This window comes from Ptychodera flava, chromosome 10, assembly GCF_041260155.1.
Source record: "Ptychodera flava strain L36383 chromosome 10, AS_Pfla_20210202, whole genome shotgun sequence".
In the NCBI taxonomy this organism is placed as follows: domain Eukaryota; kingdom Metazoa; phylum Hemichordata; class Enteropneusta; family Ptychoderidae; genus Ptychodera; species Ptychodera flava.
This window is the reverse complement of record NC_091937.1, coordinates 39,452,092-39,472,417: the sequence shown is the minus strand read 5'-3', so window position 1 is coordinate 39,472,417 and position 20,326 is coordinate 39,452,092. Positions and strand designations below refer to the sequence as shown.

The 20,326-nt window shown below is 36.0% G+C and overlaps 1 protein-coding gene across 2 annotated transcripts in view; it reads left to right on the top strand.

Annotated features, from left to right (window-relative positions):
* The first annotated feature begins 220 nt into the window (after window positions 1-220).
* Window positions 221-20,326, top strand: part of LOC139142750 (RING finger protein 17-like) — a 34,773-nt gene continuing 14,667 nt past the window's right edge. Inside the window, exons 1-23 of one of the 2 annotated variants that reach the window (XM_070712856.1) lie at window positions 221-412; window positions 2,475-2,596; window positions 3,531-3,628; window positions 4,085-4,176; window positions 5,578-5,740; window positions 6,175-6,313; window positions 6,607-6,687; window positions 7,114-7,214; window positions 7,854-7,969; window positions 8,409-8,613; window positions 9,001-9,128; window positions 10,012-10,134; window positions 11,087-11,242; window positions 12,030-12,174; window positions 13,348-13,432; window positions 13,859-13,930; window positions 15,005-15,158; window positions 15,499-15,614; window positions 16,119-16,281; window positions 17,998-18,113; window positions 18,400-18,514; window positions 19,215-19,326; window positions 19,809-20,048. In XM_070712856.1, the coding sequence (XP_070568957.1) occupies window positions 361-412; window positions 2,475-2,596; window positions 3,531-3,628; window positions 4,085-4,176; window positions 5,578-5,740; window positions 6,175-6,313; window positions 6,607-6,687; window positions 7,114-7,214; window positions 7,854-7,969; window positions 8,409-8,613; window positions 9,001-9,128; window positions 10,012-10,134; window positions 11,087-11,242; window positions 12,030-12,174; window positions 13,348-13,432; window positions 13,859-13,930; window positions 15,005-15,158; window positions 15,499-15,614; window positions 16,119-16,281; window positions 17,998-18,113; window positions 18,400-18,514; window positions 19,215-19,326; window positions 19,809-20,048 (2,894 nt within the window). In that variant the 5' untranslated portion in view covers window positions 221-360. The remainder of the gene's footprint in view (window positions 413-2,474; window positions 2,597-3,530; window positions 3,629-4,084; window positions 4,177-5,577; window positions 5,741-6,174; window positions 6,314-6,606; window positions 6,688-7,113; window positions 7,215-7,853; window positions 7,970-8,408; window positions 8,614-9,000; window positions 9,129-10,011; window positions 10,135-11,086; window positions 11,243-12,029; window positions 12,175-13,347; window positions 13,433-13,858; window positions 13,931-15,004; window positions 15,159-15,498; window positions 15,615-16,118; window positions 16,282-17,997; window positions 18,114-18,399; window positions 18,515-19,214; window positions 19,327-19,808; window positions 20,049-20,326) is intronic. The other variant, XM_070712857.1, reaches the window with a different exon arrangement.

Here is a 20,326-nt window from a genome sequence, read left to right as displayed (position 1 = left end):
CCAAGAAGAGCGCCCTCATACCATTTTTAGAGTTGCCAATATTTGTTGGAAAGTCGCATATTTTGACGATAAAATATCATTTTTGTGTTCGTACATGATCGTTTATATTGCTGTAGAAGCAGGGGTTTCAAAATAACGACGTCCTATTGGCATTTTTATAATGAAAACCCTTTTCTTAACAGAGTAACGAGAAGGTCTATCGACACTTTCCGAACAGTTCCGAATGAAAAGCCACATGACAAGGGAAGCGCATGGCGAGGCAGAAGTGCGACAGCCTAGCCAGCCATCTCGTTCGACAATCTTCTTCAAACTTAAAATTCTCCCCATAACATCTTTCAAGGATATGGTATAGGTGAAAATATGTTAAGGAGTCCAACTTGCCCGAACTGTTGTCGAAATTTTGGCACACAAGGTGAGTGAAGGTAGATTGGAAGCCAGTGAACTGACTTGACCCGAGACCTTAAAGCTTTCCTTTCTCAAATTTTCTGACGAAATCAGTGAAGTTATCAAATATCGAACGTTACCTGACATGACAAGCGTGCCACTGTTACTCTTTAGGCAGATGTAAACGCTTCTCTCAAGATTTAAGTACAATATCATAATCTGCATGGTAGATGTGGTGGGACCATCGTCTCCATCAGTCCATGCAATATGAGGGGGCATGGGAGGGACGTGGTTTGTGACGTGTTGAGATAAAACAGACGACGGTTCTTGTGGACTTGTTTTGAAAGAAGGTCGAGCTAGGGAGTAGCGCACGTCTGGAAAGAAGTAGTTTTCTTCATTTTGTGTGTTTGAACGACGTGAGGGTTAATTTGGCTGGGTAGACCTTCCTTGCAGAGGGTTGGACTGAAGGGCTCTGACCTTTCGTTGATTTATTTATGTATAACTTTCACAATGGTAAAGTTACACATGTTACATGACTGTACAGGTCAATTTTAACTGTTATCAATCCTATGGTGTCAAAGTTATGCTTTGAGAGGTAGTCTGTAGCTTGCAGTGGCAACATTGTTTGCAATTTTATTTCAACCATCAGGCCATCTGAAGGCAACAAATACGATCAAGATGCTCAATCATGAGAACAATGCACAAATTAAAATAATGTGTCGATTGCGCATGTATTTACCAAATTGTTCATTCTTTTGTATCACTGCCTTCTGAATGAAAAACATTTATTTCTCAAATGTACGGTAGTCCTGTAAATTTGGCAAAATAGGGGAGTTCACAGTTTACGTCACTGTTCTCTAATTAATATGCAAAATAAATATTTGTCCGCATTTTCAGATAACGCTCTTGAAAATTACGCATGCAAGAACGACGAAAATACATCTCAGTGGGTGACTGCTAGTGTAACAATGAATACTAAAAAACATATTCACGACTCTGAGTATTAGCTGCAAAAACGGCCATGTATGCAACATTGATAAAATTTGTCCGCATTTCAAGCTGCGTGTGCGATGTCGCGCGCGTACAGCTATATTTAGAAACAAACCTGTAACCGTGAACAGCGCTATTGAGGGGAGTATTCAATTTTTCAGTTTATGATTTTTTCCTGAAACTTTGATACAGTACCATTCCAAAAGAGCAAATTTTATAAATAATATTGTGCATAGGCTTGTTTTAGCTGTTACGGTGCTAACACAGTACTAAACTTTCTTTTAACTCACTTATAAAGGACAACTGAAGACTGGTATGCAGGTCTCAAAGTGCGTGAGTGAGTGAGTGATGGCAATGGCTTGAAACAAATCTTCAGATGTCATTGGACTGGCTAAAATTGTGCAAACATATTAATTGTTGCCTTCAGATGTAAACTTTTTTGAGTAAAGCGCAGCATACAAAAAATGTGATTGTAATGAGTAAGGAACAAGGATAGTACTTCACAATGTTAATCAGCACCTTATCCATTGTTTTCAAGTTAACTAGATTTTAATGGGGAGGGTTTGAAACTAAATTGCTAAAGGAAGCATGTACACATATGGACCCATTCATGATTGTTTTAATCCACTGTTTTATATCATGTAGCCTTGACCAAGGAACTTCTGATGAAATGTAGACTACTGACCCTCTTTGTAATCGAGCACATCTTCTGAGACTTTTGCCTATCATTTCGTAGAAAATGTAGTATTTAGTATACTGTCTTCCCAGAAATGTACTTTTGACACCTCATTTAAAGATTTTGTTTAACCCTTTGAGTGCTGTAATTAACCCACCAAAATTTCAGAGCAACATTTTACCAATTTTTATGACTTTTTCTGTAAATTTGTTGGTACTTTGGACCAAATGGACGTCACATTTCATTGGTTACAGATTTTTATGAAAGTTTTCACAAAGTAGAAAAAAAAATTGCCAGGGGTAAATTTTATAAAGGGAACAAAAATTGACTTTGGTGCTCAAAGGGTTAAAGTTGGTACTTTATAGTTTGAACTGTCTTAGGTGAATAGATGTAAAACTTTGAACATTTTTTTATTTTCTTGCAGATCCAACAAGACCACATGGTCCGCGAATGCCAGTGCTTCTAAAATGTGGTCACACATTCTGTGAAGGATGTCTTGCAAAACTTGGAAAATCAAAAACCTCCCTTCCGTGCCCAAAGTGTCAGGTAATTCCTATGCAGTGATTTCTTTTTGTTTGTGTGTTACTGTTTCATTGTACAAGATTTTAAACAAATTGATATCACTGAAAGGAGGATTTTGAAAATATGTTAAAGTTGTTAATCTTCTTGAAAACATCTATCCTTTTGAAATATGATGGAACGACCCAATACCCAGAGTGTCTTGACCTTTTATGTATAGCAGAGTTGGATAACTGTATAGGAAAATTGGGTGAAAGTAGTAATGTTGGCAAAGTTCAATTGTAAGCATGCACAATCCATCAACATGTCTCAAGCACCTTAATTCCTATGTCAACAGTAAGTTTGATACACATTTATTTGTAACGTTTGACACGAATGTCTAATCAAAGATTTTTCTCCAGCATTTATATCTGAACAAACTGTTGGAGATAATATTTCAAGTGTAATTTAGAGGTTTCCAGATAAATTTATCTACATATAAGAAAGACCAAATATTGTCTCCTAGTAATGGCACTATACTACATCATTCCGGTAGTTTGCTTACAATGCAAAATGAAATTAACCCTTTCAGGCCTAAACCCCTATATATAGGGGTAGATCTGGTAAGTTACCAGAAAGTCAGGCCTGAAAGGGTTAAGGGACTACCATACTTTAGAACCTTACTTTATAGTAATAATACTGAGACTTAAATATGACAATGCAGTAACTTACCTAGGAAAGAGTTATATTGCTGTTGAGATAAATAAGCATACATGGTTGTGCAGTGGGTCTCAGAAAACATGTTTAAGTAATTTTTCAGTTCACATGTTTGTTTCCGGGATATAGAGAGGACACTGGAAGAAAAGTTCTGTTTCTTCACAGAAAAAAAGTTATTGTGCGATTCTTTCCATGAGGAAAATGCATGCAAAATTATTTACACTTATACACAAGTTTGTGAATACATTTTTCCCCTGATTAACAGGTCTTAACACCACTTGGAGAACATGGTATTAAGGAATTATGGCCAGATGTTTATGTGCTTGGCCTTCTTTCTCTGAACAGAAAACTCATGTTAGAAGGGTAGGTTGGATTGACACTATCAGTGACTTTAACATGACACTAGTTATAGGATAGACGTGGATGTAAGTTAACTCACAATATATTATTGTTGATGCTGTTCCGTGTAAACAGTACAGTTTATACATTGACATCAATAATGTTGACTCACAATATGTTCTTGTTGACGCGGTTCCATTTAGATAGTACAGTATATGTATTGACATTTACTGCTGTTTTGTGTATGTCAGAACCAACTTTTGCTGTTCATGAATTCATGCATACTATTATTCAATATTTGAGGATTCCATAGTTCAACCTACTGAGCTCAATTCATTTGTGGCACATGAATATTACATTTATGTTTGAGTGTAGTCTGTGTTAGTGTTGTGAAGTCATTTTTTTTCCCATGACTGGTTAAAAAATGTGAGTTTTGTGTGCTGGACATTTGATAGGGTTTTGATATCTTCTACATTTCAGGAATGTGTTCATGAAACTCTCACAATTGGAAGATGGAAAAGCTAGAAGGAGGAAGAAAAGAGCCAAGAAAATTGATGTAACTGCAACAGAAGGTCTGTAGTAAACACCTATTGCCTGGTCATGACGGCTATAGTGCCCGTCTATTACCCCGAGGGGCCGTGTGTTACCAGAAACACATTGCTATTCCCCGAGGCCATAGGCTGAGGGGTATAATGTTGTGTTTCTGTTAACACACGGCCACGAGGGTAATAGACGAGCGCTATAGCCCAAATAAAGACCAGGCTATAGGTGTTTTATAACACAACATATGCTCATGTTGTATTGTTGTATAGTTTTTAATGTGTTTTGATATTTTGTACCGCAACAATTCCAAGTTGTGACAAGTTTACTGGGCGATGTTTCCACAGCGGTTTCAGTTGTACGTGGTACCACTTTCTTTCAAAAAATATTCTAAGCATACCTAGTGACATCCTTAGTTGCACTTTAATCTTTTCCGTCGATGAGCTGTTCAAGTTCCTACGCTGTTGGAATGTTGGAAAATGTTGGAAAATCTGTTTTAGAGAATGTGTCGTCACCTATCCCGGACACACATCACGTTCTAGTCACCCGCCATTGTTGCAAAGCTGCAGACGACACCACGGTCACGTGACCGGACACTTTTCCAAATTTTGGTCAGAACTATTTCCCTAGGAAATAGCTTTTCAAAAAACACCCTCTGACGTCACTTTTGTCAATCGGGTGGGGACTAGACGTATCTGTTTTCTCGTCGCGTGACGTATTCTGGCCAATCGTGACATGGAATGAGCATGTGGCGTGTTATAATCATAACTGTTCATGAGCTTGATTATTGGTGAACTTGTGTCAGGACATTCAGGGACATTGCTGTTCTGTCTTTCTAACCATGCATGCATAAGTTACGGGGATTTACTATAACCGGATTGCCAGTGTGGTAGAAGGATCAATTGAAGTTGTGACTTAGTGAGGCCTGACAATTTTGGATGGATTCATCTGTTGGTATCCGGTTCAGTTGTTTTAAACCAGTAAAAAATGTCTAGTTCAGGTAATCTTTACTGACGTGGTAGGATCAAACAAAGTCGGCCATATGACAATAAGGATGGACAGAAAAATGAAGATTTCCTAACATCTTGCAAAGACTAAATAGTGTGAATTCACTGACTAAACGCAAAAAGAAAGTATCACAAGAGGATTGTTGGATACTATGCTATTTATGGCATATTTGAACACCTTGATCCGAAAAAAAGGGGTAGTGTTTTCCAGACCACGTGAGAAGCAGGAAGAGATATGCTTTTGTGTCATTGTTATGCAAGAAGGGAAAGTCTGTTTTCTAATGTAATGTAATGGTGTGGATTCTTCATCTGTTTGGGATGGAAATTCAGGTTTTGATGTGACTTCAGGTTTGGTGTACGTGTGCATCAAGGATTTTGCGGAGAATGTTGCTTGAGAACACTTAAGAAATAATCTTGTTATTTCAGATCCCATATCCACTGAGGAGTTGTGTGATGAGTGTGGTAAGAAAGCAGCCAACTCACACTGTGTCAAGTGTGAGTCCAATATGTGTGGATTGTGTTTTGATAAGGTTCACAAGGCTTCAAAGATACTCAAGAAACATCAGGCAATCCCTCTACACATGAATGCGTAAGTCACAGATATCTGTAAGCTGGTATGAAAAGTAAAAGAAACTTGGCCAATGTTTATACTCTAGTGACAGGAATTCTGTTGTTAAATCACATCGATATTCACTTTTTCAAAAGTTTTAGCTTTTTGTCAAGTGTAATGTTACCGCCCAGAAAATGTCACAATTTTTGTCCCACAAACAAAAGTGACTGTAGTCTGAGCATTTTTCGAGCAGCAATTGGTTTAGCATTGTTGCTGGCAATATTGGATTTTATTAGAAAAATTTCAAAAATAATAGTAAGTTACATGACTTATCATCAATTTCAAGTGTTTTCTGTCCTCTCCTTTATTTTAGTATCAAAATTATGGTTGCAGAGGTAGTCCATTACTCGTTGTTTGCATATTTGTAATTTTGCAGTCACCAACATTGTTCTCAATTTTGTTGTAACCATCAGGTCAGTTGCTGCTTTCTGTTCAGTGCATGCAAACCGTACACTAGATCTGTATTGCAACGATGATGACATCCCAATCTGTACCAACTGTGCCATCTGGGGTGAACACAGAACACACAGAATTGTATCCATGGATGAGAAGGTGAGACAATTTGCAAAATCCAGACAGAAACAGATCGATGAGGTTACAAGGAGGGCAGGCCATTGAAGATGAAATAGTAATATAATGAGATAAAGAGCTACCTGAGAAAAAAATGAGGATACAGCTGAATGCAAAGATCAAAAAAATTCAACCAATCAATACTTAAAGCAGCTTGGTCAACAGATATACAAAGAATAAGAATTCAAATTGAAGTCTTCGATTTGTACTGGTGCCTGTCAGTATATATCTCAGAGATGTGGGAGCATACGTAACAATTTATCACTTGTTTTCAGAACAGAGAAATTGCAGCAGATATTGAACCGGCTGTACAGGTTGCCAGGGAAACTATTGATAAGCTGAAGTCAGCTGACAGGGTAAGCTTGACCAAGTTTGTTCAAGATAGTGTTCAAATATTTATACGCTTGTGTATCCTATTACTGCAGTCATCCAGTGTATATTTCATGTATATATAATCCATTATACTGACCTTCTTTGATGGAATTTTTAACCACAAATTCAGAGCTTAAAATTAAATGCAAGAATCCATTACAAAATGTTAATAATTTCTGAGCAAGAAGATCAATGTTATGCCAGTTCAGTTTCAGTTGTAGTGAGAGTTTGTCGTCTTCAAGGGGATAACTTTCCAATTTACACACTCTTGTGATAGAGGACTTTGTAACTTCATAATATGGCATGATGCTTTTTGGTTGTTGTTTGTTGCTTCTTAGACTTGGTGATTTACTTGCCTTTAATGATAACGATTGCTGGAATTGATTTGATGTCATATTGTTTTAATTTAGATGTTATCAGAATCTATTCCGGAAGTCAAACACAACATTTCACACATGACACAGGAAATCCGGTTACACTTCAGGATCCTACATGCCTTGCTGCAAGTCAGGTAAGGGTTTTCACATCAAATGATGTTTTAATGTGTTATTACTCCAGACTTTGAAACGTTGTAAAAGGAATGAATATATCTGCTAGTGTAGCTGTAAATTTATTCAAAAGAATTTTTATGACTATCATAATTGTGTGACTGCACTAATGTGCAAAAACCCAAAAGACTCATAAAATATTGAAATTTGTAAATATTGTCACTATGCCTTCAAACATTTTTGTGTCACATGTGAATAATGAAATGAAGCTTTGATTAGCATGATTATTAATGTTATTTGAGAAAGGTATAATGACACTTGGATCACCTTTACAAAGTTTTGTATTTGCTTTATTTTTCAAAACTGTGTTATCATCTGTACAATATTTTATTCTTGAAATATGATATGATGACCTGTGTAAATGTTACAAAGCATGAATAGAGAGGCGACTGTCAATTTTATCAAACTATGACACCAATCTTGATCACACAATGTATGTTACATGTCAAAATCACTTTTAAGCAGGTTGTAAATGTGTCAATCCTGTGGGCTTTAGGCTTCAAGGACATGAAATACTGTAAGGACACATGATTTTGCATTACACATTAGTATTGGATGTAAACAGGGATGTCTTTACAATGATAATGTGGTTGAAATCACAGGGAGCAAGTCCTGATAGAGAATCTGGAGGAAGCTGGTGTTAACAAAACAGAGCCTCTAGAAGACATGAAGGATAGTATTTCTATCAATCTGAAGAAACTCAGCTTACTCATTGATGGTGAGATTGTGTTTTATTTAAGGAGAATCTGCAATTGATGTATTTAAACAAAACTAGCTGCTGATAATATTTGATAAATGATATTGATAGTATCTGTATCTCTCAACCGAACACACTCACAAAGATATATTTTAAACTTTCAATCTTTTTAAGTATTGATCAAAAATTAAAGGTAAATTAAATGTTAATATACGAATATTTTAGAGTGGCCATTTATCAACGTGCCATAACATGTGCAGTGTCTCAACTCAAAATGCATTTGGTCAGTTCAAATAAATCAAGTGATGTGAAAATAGGTTTCTAAAAATGTCATGAAACTCTCATAAAATACATGATGTGATTGAAACCTAATATACCTGCTGAGAGGAATATCATCTGTACAATTAGTGGTAGGGGTAAAGTTTTTTCTGATTTAAGTTGTGCTTTTAATTGATATCAGATGTTCAGAAGGCCAAGAAGACAGGCAGTGAATTGGTTTTGAATGCCAAGGAACTGGTTGCTCAGCTATCAACATCTAAGGATATTCCGTGCAACGTTGTAACCAATGAGAATGCTGATCAGCCTGATTTTCAGTTCAAGGTTGATAAAACCATTGTTGATACAATAATTGAGCTTGGGCAAGTTGAAAGCAGTATAACACCAAGGTTAGAAGAAGTGTTATTATCAATGTCACTCAAAGATATAAAGTGTACCGTATATTTCATATTTATGTATTTGGTTATTGTAGTGCTTTAGGCTTATCAGAAGTACTTCATTCATTGTACAACATATCCACAAAAGGAGAACTGTGTGGTACTGTAGTTGTTCAAATGATTGCACTTTGAAATTTACTACTTTCATGCCAATCGACAGTTTGGATCATGAAATAAACACAAAAAATATGTATATATTCCCATAAATGAAGAAATATCTAAATATATTTTCCGTATCTCTCTGTGTAGGAATTACTTAGATCTGTTGGCTCATGTTGTGCTTGTATCTGTTTTGTGTGTTTATTTCATCCATTGCAAAAATATATCATTTCTGTTTAGGTACACTCTAAAATCCTGCAATGAGTTGCCAGCAGACTGGAGTCCACCTCCATTTCCATCCAGAAAATTCTTGTCTCCACCCTATGAGAAGACGGAGGAGGTTAACAGTGGAGCAGGAGTTTCTCAAGGTAAGCATCTTTGGAGGAAATTGTGAGTAAAATGGCTCCAGTCTTAAGTATATTTTGAAGACTTTGTATCAAGGACAAGATAGCTTCTTAAGGTAGAATGCCCCTCAGGGACAGATATTCAGACTTTCAAAATTTTTCTAATACATTTCTGGTTTACCACTTGTTTGGACTAATTTTCATGCTCTTTGAGTATATTGGAAAAAAATTCGCTGTCTTAGTTTAATGAAAATCAAATAATTTTCCCTCATAAATTTAACACAGCAATTGCGATCATTTTGAATTTTAAACATCAGTAAGTTTTAGGTAATTTGTTCTTGTAATACCACACTTTGCAAGGTGACCCCTGATATGATAAGAGAACATTTTGTTTTAGAAATTAATTCAAACTTGAGTTTAACTTTACAGATGCATAACTTGGCAGTATTGATATGTTGTGCAAGAACATTCTAAAAACTATGTTCAGACTTTGAAGTTTCGTAGACTTTGAAGTTTCGTAAACTCTATTGCATTGGTGGGAACAATCATATTTCTTTCTCCGATGAGTTAATATATCATTTCAAACTTTTGTCAAGTAACTGTTAAGGATGGCCAGTGTATAGAAGGGAATTACAAACAGGGATCACAAATGCTTGATTGTGAGACCACTGTATTATGTCTAGATCTTATGCTGGCCATCAGAAGCCACTGACCACCAAATAAAATGATATCTGCTGCAACTTTTCAAGAGTCAAATATAGACAGCATGCAGATGCATGGATGTATGACATGCACTATACCAGTTTTTGTGAGAAATTGCAATACTGTCCAATGAAAGCTGAATTATCAAAAACACAGCTGAACATTATTCTGAGAGATTCATGTAATTGATGGTTTTTCTGTTCAGACATGGATTCTGGCCTTGGAAAAACTCAACAAAAAGTCAGCTCTGCTTCTGGTAAAGTAGGAACATCACCAAGAAGTCGCATTGCCAGAAAGTTAGCCAAGAATTATGCACAAGTCTCCCATGGTAATCATGTCTTATATCTTCTGAAATAAATGGTGGTTCTCATTGTAACCTATGATTATCATTGTAAAATGATAAAAATTATTGGTTGAAATGATAACTCTACTAAGTAGCCTAAGTGATAGGAAAGGCATTCTGTGAAATAAGGCAAAGGGATAAATCATAGTTGATATGTTTAGTGACAGCAGAAGTATGCAAACAGCTACACAAAATGTGATGTATGCTTGTTGTAATGGTAAAATTCTCGGAAGTTGCTTTTAGTAACCTGTGTTCAAATTCACTGTAAGAGAATAACACAAATCCTTTGTACCCAGAATAAAATTTTGTAATGTAAATGTAAGTGAATAATAAAAGTCTGAGGCAGTCTTTATCATATTTTCAAAACGACAGAATTCTACAAGTAAAACCCATAAGACTACAGAAGCCAAAGTAAAATTTTAAGTTCTACAGGAATTCCACTCCAGAAATGCCAAAAGAGATGAAAAGATGCATGACTTTAGCTAGTTTCACAAATGAACAGAACTTTTTGCCATGAAAATGACTACATTTGTGTCAAAGTATTTATTAGATTGTTATCTATGTCAAAGTATTTATTAGATTGTTATCTCAATTTCTTACTGAGGTTAGAAATTGATTTCTTACCTCAGTACATTGCAATTTTTGTACACTTTATCACATTATAGCATAAGTTAGACAAAAACTAAAGTAGTGAGAATTGACACATAGATTAATGCTCAGTCATACTAATAATGGTATCCTATTGATGGTAATATTACTTTCTGTGTAGATGTGCAACTCTTATACTGGTCATTACTGTATTTTCATATTGCAATAAATTTATTTTGATTTTGTTTGCTGATTTCATCAAAGCAGTTTTTAAAGCTTTTGTTGTCACCATGGGTTTTAAAGTTCTGGAACACAAAATCTAAAATTAATTTGATACTTTCCTTTGCAGCTCGTAGTGAACTTGTACATGTGACCCATATCAGAACACCCTGTCATTTCAAGGTACAGAGATGTTCTGACTCAGAACGCTATGATGCAATGAAACGAGCCATCAACAAACACTGCTGTGATAAGAAAGCAGAGAGTGTTGATGAAGCTGAAGTTGGTAAGTTGGAACTATAAGTATAGGATAAAGCCTGAGTTCGAGGGCTCTTCTGGTATATAAAGTCCAACCCAACGATAAAATGTCGAGGCCGCAGGCCGAGACATTTTATCGTAGGGTTGGACTTTATATACCAGAAGAGCCCGAGTACGAGGGTTTTATCCGACTTAAAACTATCGCCCCTAACTGATATATTTTCGTTTTCAATGTGTTTACGTCAACCGTCCCCTTTGTCAATGTAACATGTTTAGGATATGAATTAAAACTTTTATTTGTGAAATAGCCTTCCAATGTAATGGAACATTCTATAAATGCCCTAGTGCACATTATATAAATGCCATAGGGCACAGCAGATTTTGTTTTTCAGCTGGTTTCCGCTGTGTTACCAAATTTGAATATTAAAATGTACCAGATGTCTACGGAATATGACATGTTCACTTGTGATTGGACAGTACTTTACTACAACGCTGTCATTCGTTTCTGGAATTTGGTGACCAAGCTTTATGAGTAAATAAAACACCCTGAATTGAGCACTCTGATTGGTCAATCAACAGTAGATATTTTTAAGTAAATTTAAATTTAAATGTCTCAAGAGTCTATCTTTATATATATATATATATATATATATATATATATATATATATATATATTTGCTGCTATTGAAGCCTTTAACAGATATTTCTTTTATTTCGAAGTATGAGGAAGACTTGTCTAGATATATGTTATTTATTTTGTCACCAGTGATCAAAATCATAAAACCAAGTGTGTGTTTTGTATATCTAAATTTCAGGTGACATTTATGGTTGTCAGTTTTCCCATGATAAGATGTGGTATAGAGCAAGAATCAGAACTGTTCTGGAAAATGAAACTGACGAGGAACGCGTTGAAGTGCTCTACGTGGATTACGGAAATATTGAAATTGTACCTTTATCCAGGTCAGTTGAGTTGAGCCGGAATTGGAGTGATATTCCAACTCAAAATCTTTCAAGATATTTTTTTGCTCTACCACTTGTTTAGGCTCATTTTGAAGCTCATTTAGTAATAAAAGCTTTCACTGGCTCATTTTTTGTGAAAATTTAATTTTGCTCATAGATTGAACACAGGGACGGCAACGGTTTTGAATTTTAAATGTTGGTATTTGTTTGGTAGTTTAATTCTCTAGCACCAAATTTTGCATGATGATCCCTGATTTTCAATCTTGATTTTGAAAGAGAATGGTTCAAAGTTTCAGTGTGGAAAGTTGAGCAAAGGCTGAAGTTTTCCAAATACGAGGGCATATTACCTTACCACAGTTTAGCCAGTTGATGACAAAAGAAACTGTAGAAAAATTTTGCAATCACAAAACTTGTTTTTTAGTCCCTATGGACACCGTCCAGGGGACTTATAGGTTTGGTCATGTCCGTGTGTGCGTGCGTGCGTGTGTGTGTGTGTGTGTGTGTGGGTGTGTGTGTGCGTGCGTGCGTGCGTCTGTCCGTTCACGCAGATATCTCAGAGATGCCTGGAGTGATTTCATTCAAACTTGGTACAAAGATTATTTCATATGTCATACATATACATATGCACGTTGATTTGTTTTGTGACACGATCCAATATGGCCGCCGTGCGGCCATTTTATTACAATTTTTTTCATGTACAGAACCATAACTCAGACATGTTTCAACCGATTTTATCGAAAGTTGGTTGATTCATAAGTGGCTTCAGTGAAAATTATCACTAGTCCAAGCATATGTTCAATAAATTTTGAGTTGAAAGTGAAGTGGGTAGCACTTGTGTTGTTCGTTGATCTAGTCAAGACTGCACAAAACGTGCATACATGAAAACAAAACACTAGAGGCACATGATAATGGAAATATTTCCTTTTAATTAGGCAGTGATATTCTGTGTTATGTTAATTTTCATTATTCAAATATCATAACATGTCAGTTTCAAAGCATTTGAAGATTGCTTGCCATATGAGAATTGCATGTCAGTTTTAACAGAAGCTGCTGTTTATGATCAATACAAGTGCCTTCCATCAGTGGACTGAGAAGATCAGGATTGTAACTTTTGGTGTGGACTTTGGTACTCTCAAATAATAACAAACAGATTTTCTTTATCAATTTTGTCAGATTGAGGAAGTTGAAATCCAAGCATCTACATGTTCCAGAGTTGGCAATGACATGTTCCTTAGTAGACATTGTTTCAGCAGCAAAGGTGAGGATTTGCATCATAGCTTCATCAAGTCCATCAAACAGGAAAAGTCCAGTTCTTTTGACTGTCAGAATTTATCATTGCTGGTGGCAATATGTAGCTACATTACAAATACTACATCTCAATATGTCACTGAAAAAGATGTTTGTTTTCTCCTGAGATCATTTTTTTAGATTTGCTTGATGAGTTAAAATGTTTCATCTCAACAATAGATGTGAACCAACTTCGGCTGATAAATGTCACAGTATTGTAAACAATCATTAAACTTCCTCTCCGACTTAAAAAGAAGGGGAAAGGGCAAACCGGTTTTGCTAATTTACCGTGTACCGGTAGTCAAAAGACATTGTCTCTAGTTTCACCATTAAGATAGAAAGTGTAAGTTTGTGGAAACTTTCAGACTTTTTGATACACATTTTTTGTACTTTTCAGAATGGTGAATGGTCAACTGAAGCTGTCCACACTTTTGCTACCATGGTTGGAAAGAAACCAATTTTTATGACTGTAAGTTTTCTACAAACTAAACACAAGACTGCATCGGCCATGGCAGTCCTATCTTTTATATCTCCCATGAGACACAAGTAATGTATTTATGATGAGATTATTATGAAATTACTGCATAGGTTAAGTGTCTCCTCTAAAGTGAAGTGGAGGGCGATGCACAGCGCTGATGTCTGAATTTATTTGTATGTTAAGTTGGCTGTGTAGTGACCAGTTCCATACAGTGTTACAACTTTCTCCCAAGTTCCATTTGTTCAATGGATCTTCTGAAAGCTGATGCAACTAATGTACAGAATGTGAGATAAATCCTGGCGATCATCCAGCTGGTCCCTTGAAATTATTCAATAGTGAATGCATGCGGAGGACCTGCAAAAGGCACTGTGCGTGGGACACCTTGAAACAGTCAAAGTTATGGAAGGGGTGTTCAGTATGGCCTTTATAGTGTATGCAAAATTGTATTGTTCTGTATGGTCGATGTATTGTTGCTTCTATTGCAATAGAGAAGAGAAAATTATCAATCAGGTGATATACTGTATAAGTAATCTAACAACTGTATTTAACTCTGGTACAAATTTGTTTGACTCAAAACAGGAAGATGGTCCTCAGTTTTTATGTTGATCGTAAACTAAAGTTCATACCATTCAGTAAAGCAGAAAGTTTGTAAAATTATTTACCACCTGTGTGGCAATGAAAATAACACCACAGACTTTCTTTTGTATTGATGATTTGAATATCAGTGTATCTGTATATTTTAATTGCTCAGCTTATTGTGTCCAGAATGAAATTATTTGTATTTATACATCAATTTGTAGGATTGGTTGTACCAGAAAGTCGTTCCTTTCTCAGCCAAATGTTAGGTATTCTTCATGAATCTGTGATGTTTGATCAAACAATAACGAATGTGAAACAGATGTAATGGTATGATTATATAACATATTCAATTCCTTTTCCAATCAGTTGACATCTGAAATCTTATATACGATAAAGTTTGCATATTTTTTGGAGTAGATGGTTTTGAAGAGATATATATTTGATCTTTGAAAATTCATAATCTTTTCTCGTTATCATCTAATGCAGGTTTTAAACCATGCTAGTGGTATGTTGTATGTAGATTTACACAAACCACCAAGTGATGATATAGATGATGATGTACCGGTGTCCGTCAGAGATGCACTTGTCTTCTTAGAAGTAGCTCAGTTTGAGAGTTCAGCATCCTGCCCACTCCCAGGAAGTAAGTACAAGATGGTGAAGGTCAGCTGATCAATTATGTCACAAAACAAGCAATCTGAAAAATGTGATTTATTGTGGCAAAAGTTCAAAACTCTTGGCCTGTGCTAGGGCACAGTACAATCCAATATATCCTAGGGGGTATGTTTGTATATTTCATAATAAAAGGCACCTTTAGACAAGCACTGATTACTGCCTCAGGGAGGATAGACCCAGTATACTTCAGATATACCATAGTTTCTTCTTCTTGCTAAAAATCATATTGTGTTAACAGTTTTTTTGTAACATTTTTGATCCAGTATACTGAGTCTTTGAAAATTTGTGATCTCCTTTTCCCCTTGCAGTGCCTGTTGTTACGCCACCAAGAAAGTTCATCAACCCAAGCATGCCAAAGAAGGCAGAATTTGTGGATTTGACAGTTTCCCATATTGTAAATGCTGGTGATTTCTATATACAAAAGGTAGGTTGAAATCAGAAATAATGCAATGAGAATAGTCATCTGATATGTATGTAACTCAGTGATGACCAAGACCAACCAGCCAATCTGTAAACTTTCAAGACTGCAGTGTCCAAAAGTGATGTTATTGATGATGGGAGCTGATGATTTTACAGAACTCCCATATGAAAGCTGATATTGCTAACTCTACCAAGCATGATCCATCGAGGCTCATGTTGCTTGATGCAAAATTAGAATGAAACCTTGGCAATATGCATGCCATATTTTCTTCAAGCGGAAGCAGAGAATAGTGGTATAGGGCAGCTGGTGGTTACGTCAGACCAGGTAACCATGGTCATTGGCCATGCAGGCAGAGTTTGCAGGACAGACGAATTCCCTCAATGTTCTCATTCAATTTAATTTATTGAATTGGTATAGGTAGGCTGTGAAAAAAGGTACAAGTTATTGTACAGTAGTATTTTTGCTGTATCATCATCTTTTGGTAATTCTGTTTCATGTTGACATTAGGTTGGACCTGAAGTGCAGCATCTGACACAACTGACTCAAGAAATGCAGGTAACCTTCAACAAGGAAAGAGGAGATGTGTGGCAGATACTGTGTCCTAAAGAAGATATGATATGTGCAGCCAAGTATGATGTGGATGATACATGGTACAGGGCAGTTGTGATAGGTAAGGTAGCTATACACATGATACAGGGCTGGAAGTGTAGATGGGGATGTATGCCTGATACAAGGCTGTGACTGTGGATTAGAATTGAACGGGGCTGTTAGGAGCATAGCAGTTATACTGCTGTGAGTATATGGGAAAGGATGGGTTGTGATTTTCAGTGGGGAAGCATGCCTGTTGTGAGACTTTGGTTGTGAGAAGGGATACCCAGCATGCACCTACCTGGTACAGGGCTTTGTATCTGTTTATACATACATGAGGTTGCATACATGGTACATGGTGTATTTTTGTTGCACACACCTGGCACATAGCAGCGGTTTTAGGTAGAGATGTGCACTTCATGTAGCACTTGATTTTAGAGAAGGTTGGGACAATTTGATGGCCGTTCAAAAGGTGCTGGATTCATGCCCCCATAAGCTTCAAGTTGATTGCAGTACACCTGGTTTTGGGTTCCAGTTTTAGATAAGGGAGAGCGATTGTTTCACTGTCATTTCATTAATTTATTGGTTTAAGAAGTGTGATGACAAATGTGAACCAGCTGAAACAGAAAGCAATTTTCACATTGTTCCTTCAAAGTGTTAAGGTAGCGGTAAAGGCTATTTTTGCACCAATTCTTTTCTCAGCGTTAATGTCAAGTTTCAAGTGTTAGAATCAAGATATTTAGTTCAAATTTTCAGGATAACTCCCTTAGTTAATACTTTCTCCAAAGAATATAAAAATTGTATATTTGTAGCCATGATTTTGAAATATGACACCAATCAATATTGAAATTTAATTTTTCATATTTTTTTTACATATTTGAATTTAATAATAATTGGATATTATTAATATTACCAAATAAGTTATAAATATGTTGACACTATTAATCGTAAGATTTGTACGGCAGGATTTGTAAATAAAATTTGTTTTTATGATTTTACATGGGTTTACATATCAAAAAATTATTAAAAATTCTTTCAAATTTCAAAATGTGATTTTTCAAAAAGTATTTCAAATACAGGAAAATTGTGCCGTACAAATCTTATCTGTAACCTTGTTAATAGGCTGTAAAAATTCCATGTCCATATCTCATTTCAAAGGTTGGATTAAATTGGTATAAAATTATGTAGGAAAACTGTTATTCTGTCAAAAATGTTGAAAACAAGCCATATTTGCACCCCTCTTTTGAAGTCACAGAGCAGTCTTTTTGGGTAATCTCACTTTTGACACCTCTTTGACACTCAAAGAATCTAAAAATGCATTTACAATAGCAGTCACGCATTCTGAATGCAAGCAATGCCTTGTCAAACTTTCCTGAAAAACAGTAAAAAATGACTTTCCCTTTTCAAACATTTTTTTAAAAGCTAGGGGACCTCTACCATAGTTAATACACTAAGGACTCCCCAACTTCCTCTTATTTGGTCAGTTTTTCAGAAGTTTCAACGGGCTATAACTCTGCAATGCCTATGACCCCAAATGTCTAGTTTTTTTATTCCACAGAGAATGTTGACTACTTTTATGTTTTAATAGTTTTATTGAAGTTCATAACTGACGCTCTAGCCTTTACCGCCACCTTAAAACCACAGTGTTTGACTCAAATTGAGTATCTCACACTAATCTATATATGAATTGATGTTTTTATGGGCTGTCTTTCAGCATGTGTCAGAATAAAAGCAGGCAGTATCACACAATTGCAAAGCTGAGCTTTTCATATCATAACAATGTGAATTTCTTTGACAGGCCTGCCAGGAAACCGTAAAGTGAAGGTCAAGTATGTTGACTTTGGAAATACAGAAGTGGTGGACTATACAAAACTACAGAAGATACCAGATGATTTCTGTAGACTACCAGTACAGGTATGCCAAATAAACCAATCACATCAACTCCTGTTCCTGATGCATAATTTCTCTCAACAGAATATTTGATAACCCTTTCAACTACAAAATTATGTTTTGTAAAGTAAAAGTTATATCTTTCCTGATAATATATGCAGAGGAAAAATGAATACCACCATCAAAGAAGGAATCATGCTTGCATGATGAAGCCCCTGTTAAAAGTGAAATAAAATTTCTTCATACATTATCAGTTCTTGTGCCCATCTTGATTGTAAAGTATCCAACTTTACTTTCATTCCGTCAATAGGCTATAAGATGTTCCATGGCTGACATTGCACCGAAAGCAGATGGATGGACAGATGCTGATAGTCACAAACTACAGCAGTTGGTTCAGTTTAAGCCTCTTGTAGCCTTAGTGCAAGGTAATTGTCCCTTTCTTCAGCTTGTACAGATATTCACCATACTGCCCTTGACATAGTTTATCCAAGTGGTGCTCAACTAAATCAGGTACTCTGTATTGCATTTGAAAGTGACAACCTCTCTGAAGAGTGAAAAATGCATTAATATGCACTTAAAAAACTCTCATAGATAGTTCAGAAGTAAGAGACCAAGGGACCCTTTAACACTGTGTGGAATGCAATAATTCCAAAATGACAAAAATTTGTCAAGTTTTGCTTGAGTAACTCTTGATGATTTAATGGGAATTTTTTCAGTATGTTGGAAATGTTTTGAAATTTAATTATGGATTGGCGCAAGTTAACTGTGTGTGTTAAAGCTTTTCTCATATATACAAATCAGGAAAGATTTTTAGCTACCTATGTTCACCACTTGTATGATAGATATTCTTTGTTTCATTCATCAAGTCGCCGAAGTGCATTTTGCATTGGAAAAGTTCATCCTTTGAGAATACAAGCACACACAATGTAATTTCAAAAGTATGCATGTTTGTATACCTTCTTGAATCACTGAGTTTTGTAATGAATACTTTAGCATTGGATTCTGAAAGGCCATTTGCAATACTGGTCAAAGAGGAGAATAAGAAATCAAAAACCTGAAAGACACTGTTCCATGCAGATAACAACTTATTTACTGAGGGTTTCTTTATATCTTCTTGTGTAACAGAAGTTGTTGACAATGTGCCATGTGTGTTACTGTATGACACGTCATCAGATGTTGATGTTTGTATCAATGCAGTACTTGTCAGTGAAGGCATTGCTGTCAGTACAGGACCAGGGTGAGTCAATAAGTCTTGCATATGTGCCTCAGTAAAACAATGTTTTGTCATTGTCAAATTCAAACCAGAGGCCATTTTATCTCACTGAATTGAAGGAAGCTGCAAAATCTCAGTAATGCTGAACATGGGCAAAGGAAATTTACTGAATTGGCACAAGTGAAAAATTGATATTAACCGAAATGTGTCGTCTTTTGCCACTGTAGGTAATTGATGGGGATATGCATGTTGCATTCAAGAATGCTGGAAATACTAGCATGCCAAATATGATATGATCAGATTGATGTTCAGATTGGATGTCTTTTAATGGCAGTCATGTTTGATGTATAGGCACGTGCACGTTGCATGTGATTATGTGTGCAACCATCTCAAGCTACCAGCTCTGCAGTCTTGTATCAGTTAAGATCAAGAAAAAGCGTTACTGTAACAATTTTGTATACTAAACTGCTGCGGTGGGTGATTTGGTGTTACATTTTTGTTTACAGCTCAGACAGCAGTAAAGCTATGGTTAAAGCTGCACCAAAAGCAGATAAAGAAAAAGAAGGAAAAGACGACTGTGTTGCTGTAGGTCCAGTAGGAGCTGCCCAGAAACATCCAGCAAAGTATAAACCAAAGATCAAACCTCCAGATGATGTTTCCTATACTGAAGTGTTGGTCAGCCATATTGAATCTCCATTCTGTATTTATGTTCAGTTAGCAACAGCAGAAGAAGATGGACTGGACGAGTAAGTCTGACATCAAAATTTATATGACTGAAGGTAGTTCAACGTTTTTCATACTAATTCTGCTGATTGCATTCACCCTGGGTTCATATGTGTTATTTTTACCAATTCGGGCTTATTTTGTTGTAACACATTAAGACCACAGGCATTGGGTACTAATATTGTATGCTTTATGGTATTACTGGGTATGACATCCTGTATGGTATGACCACTGCAGGATCTAGGTGCATAGGGTATATGGAGGTATATTTCTTATCACTTCTTCAAGCTAATATTCTTCA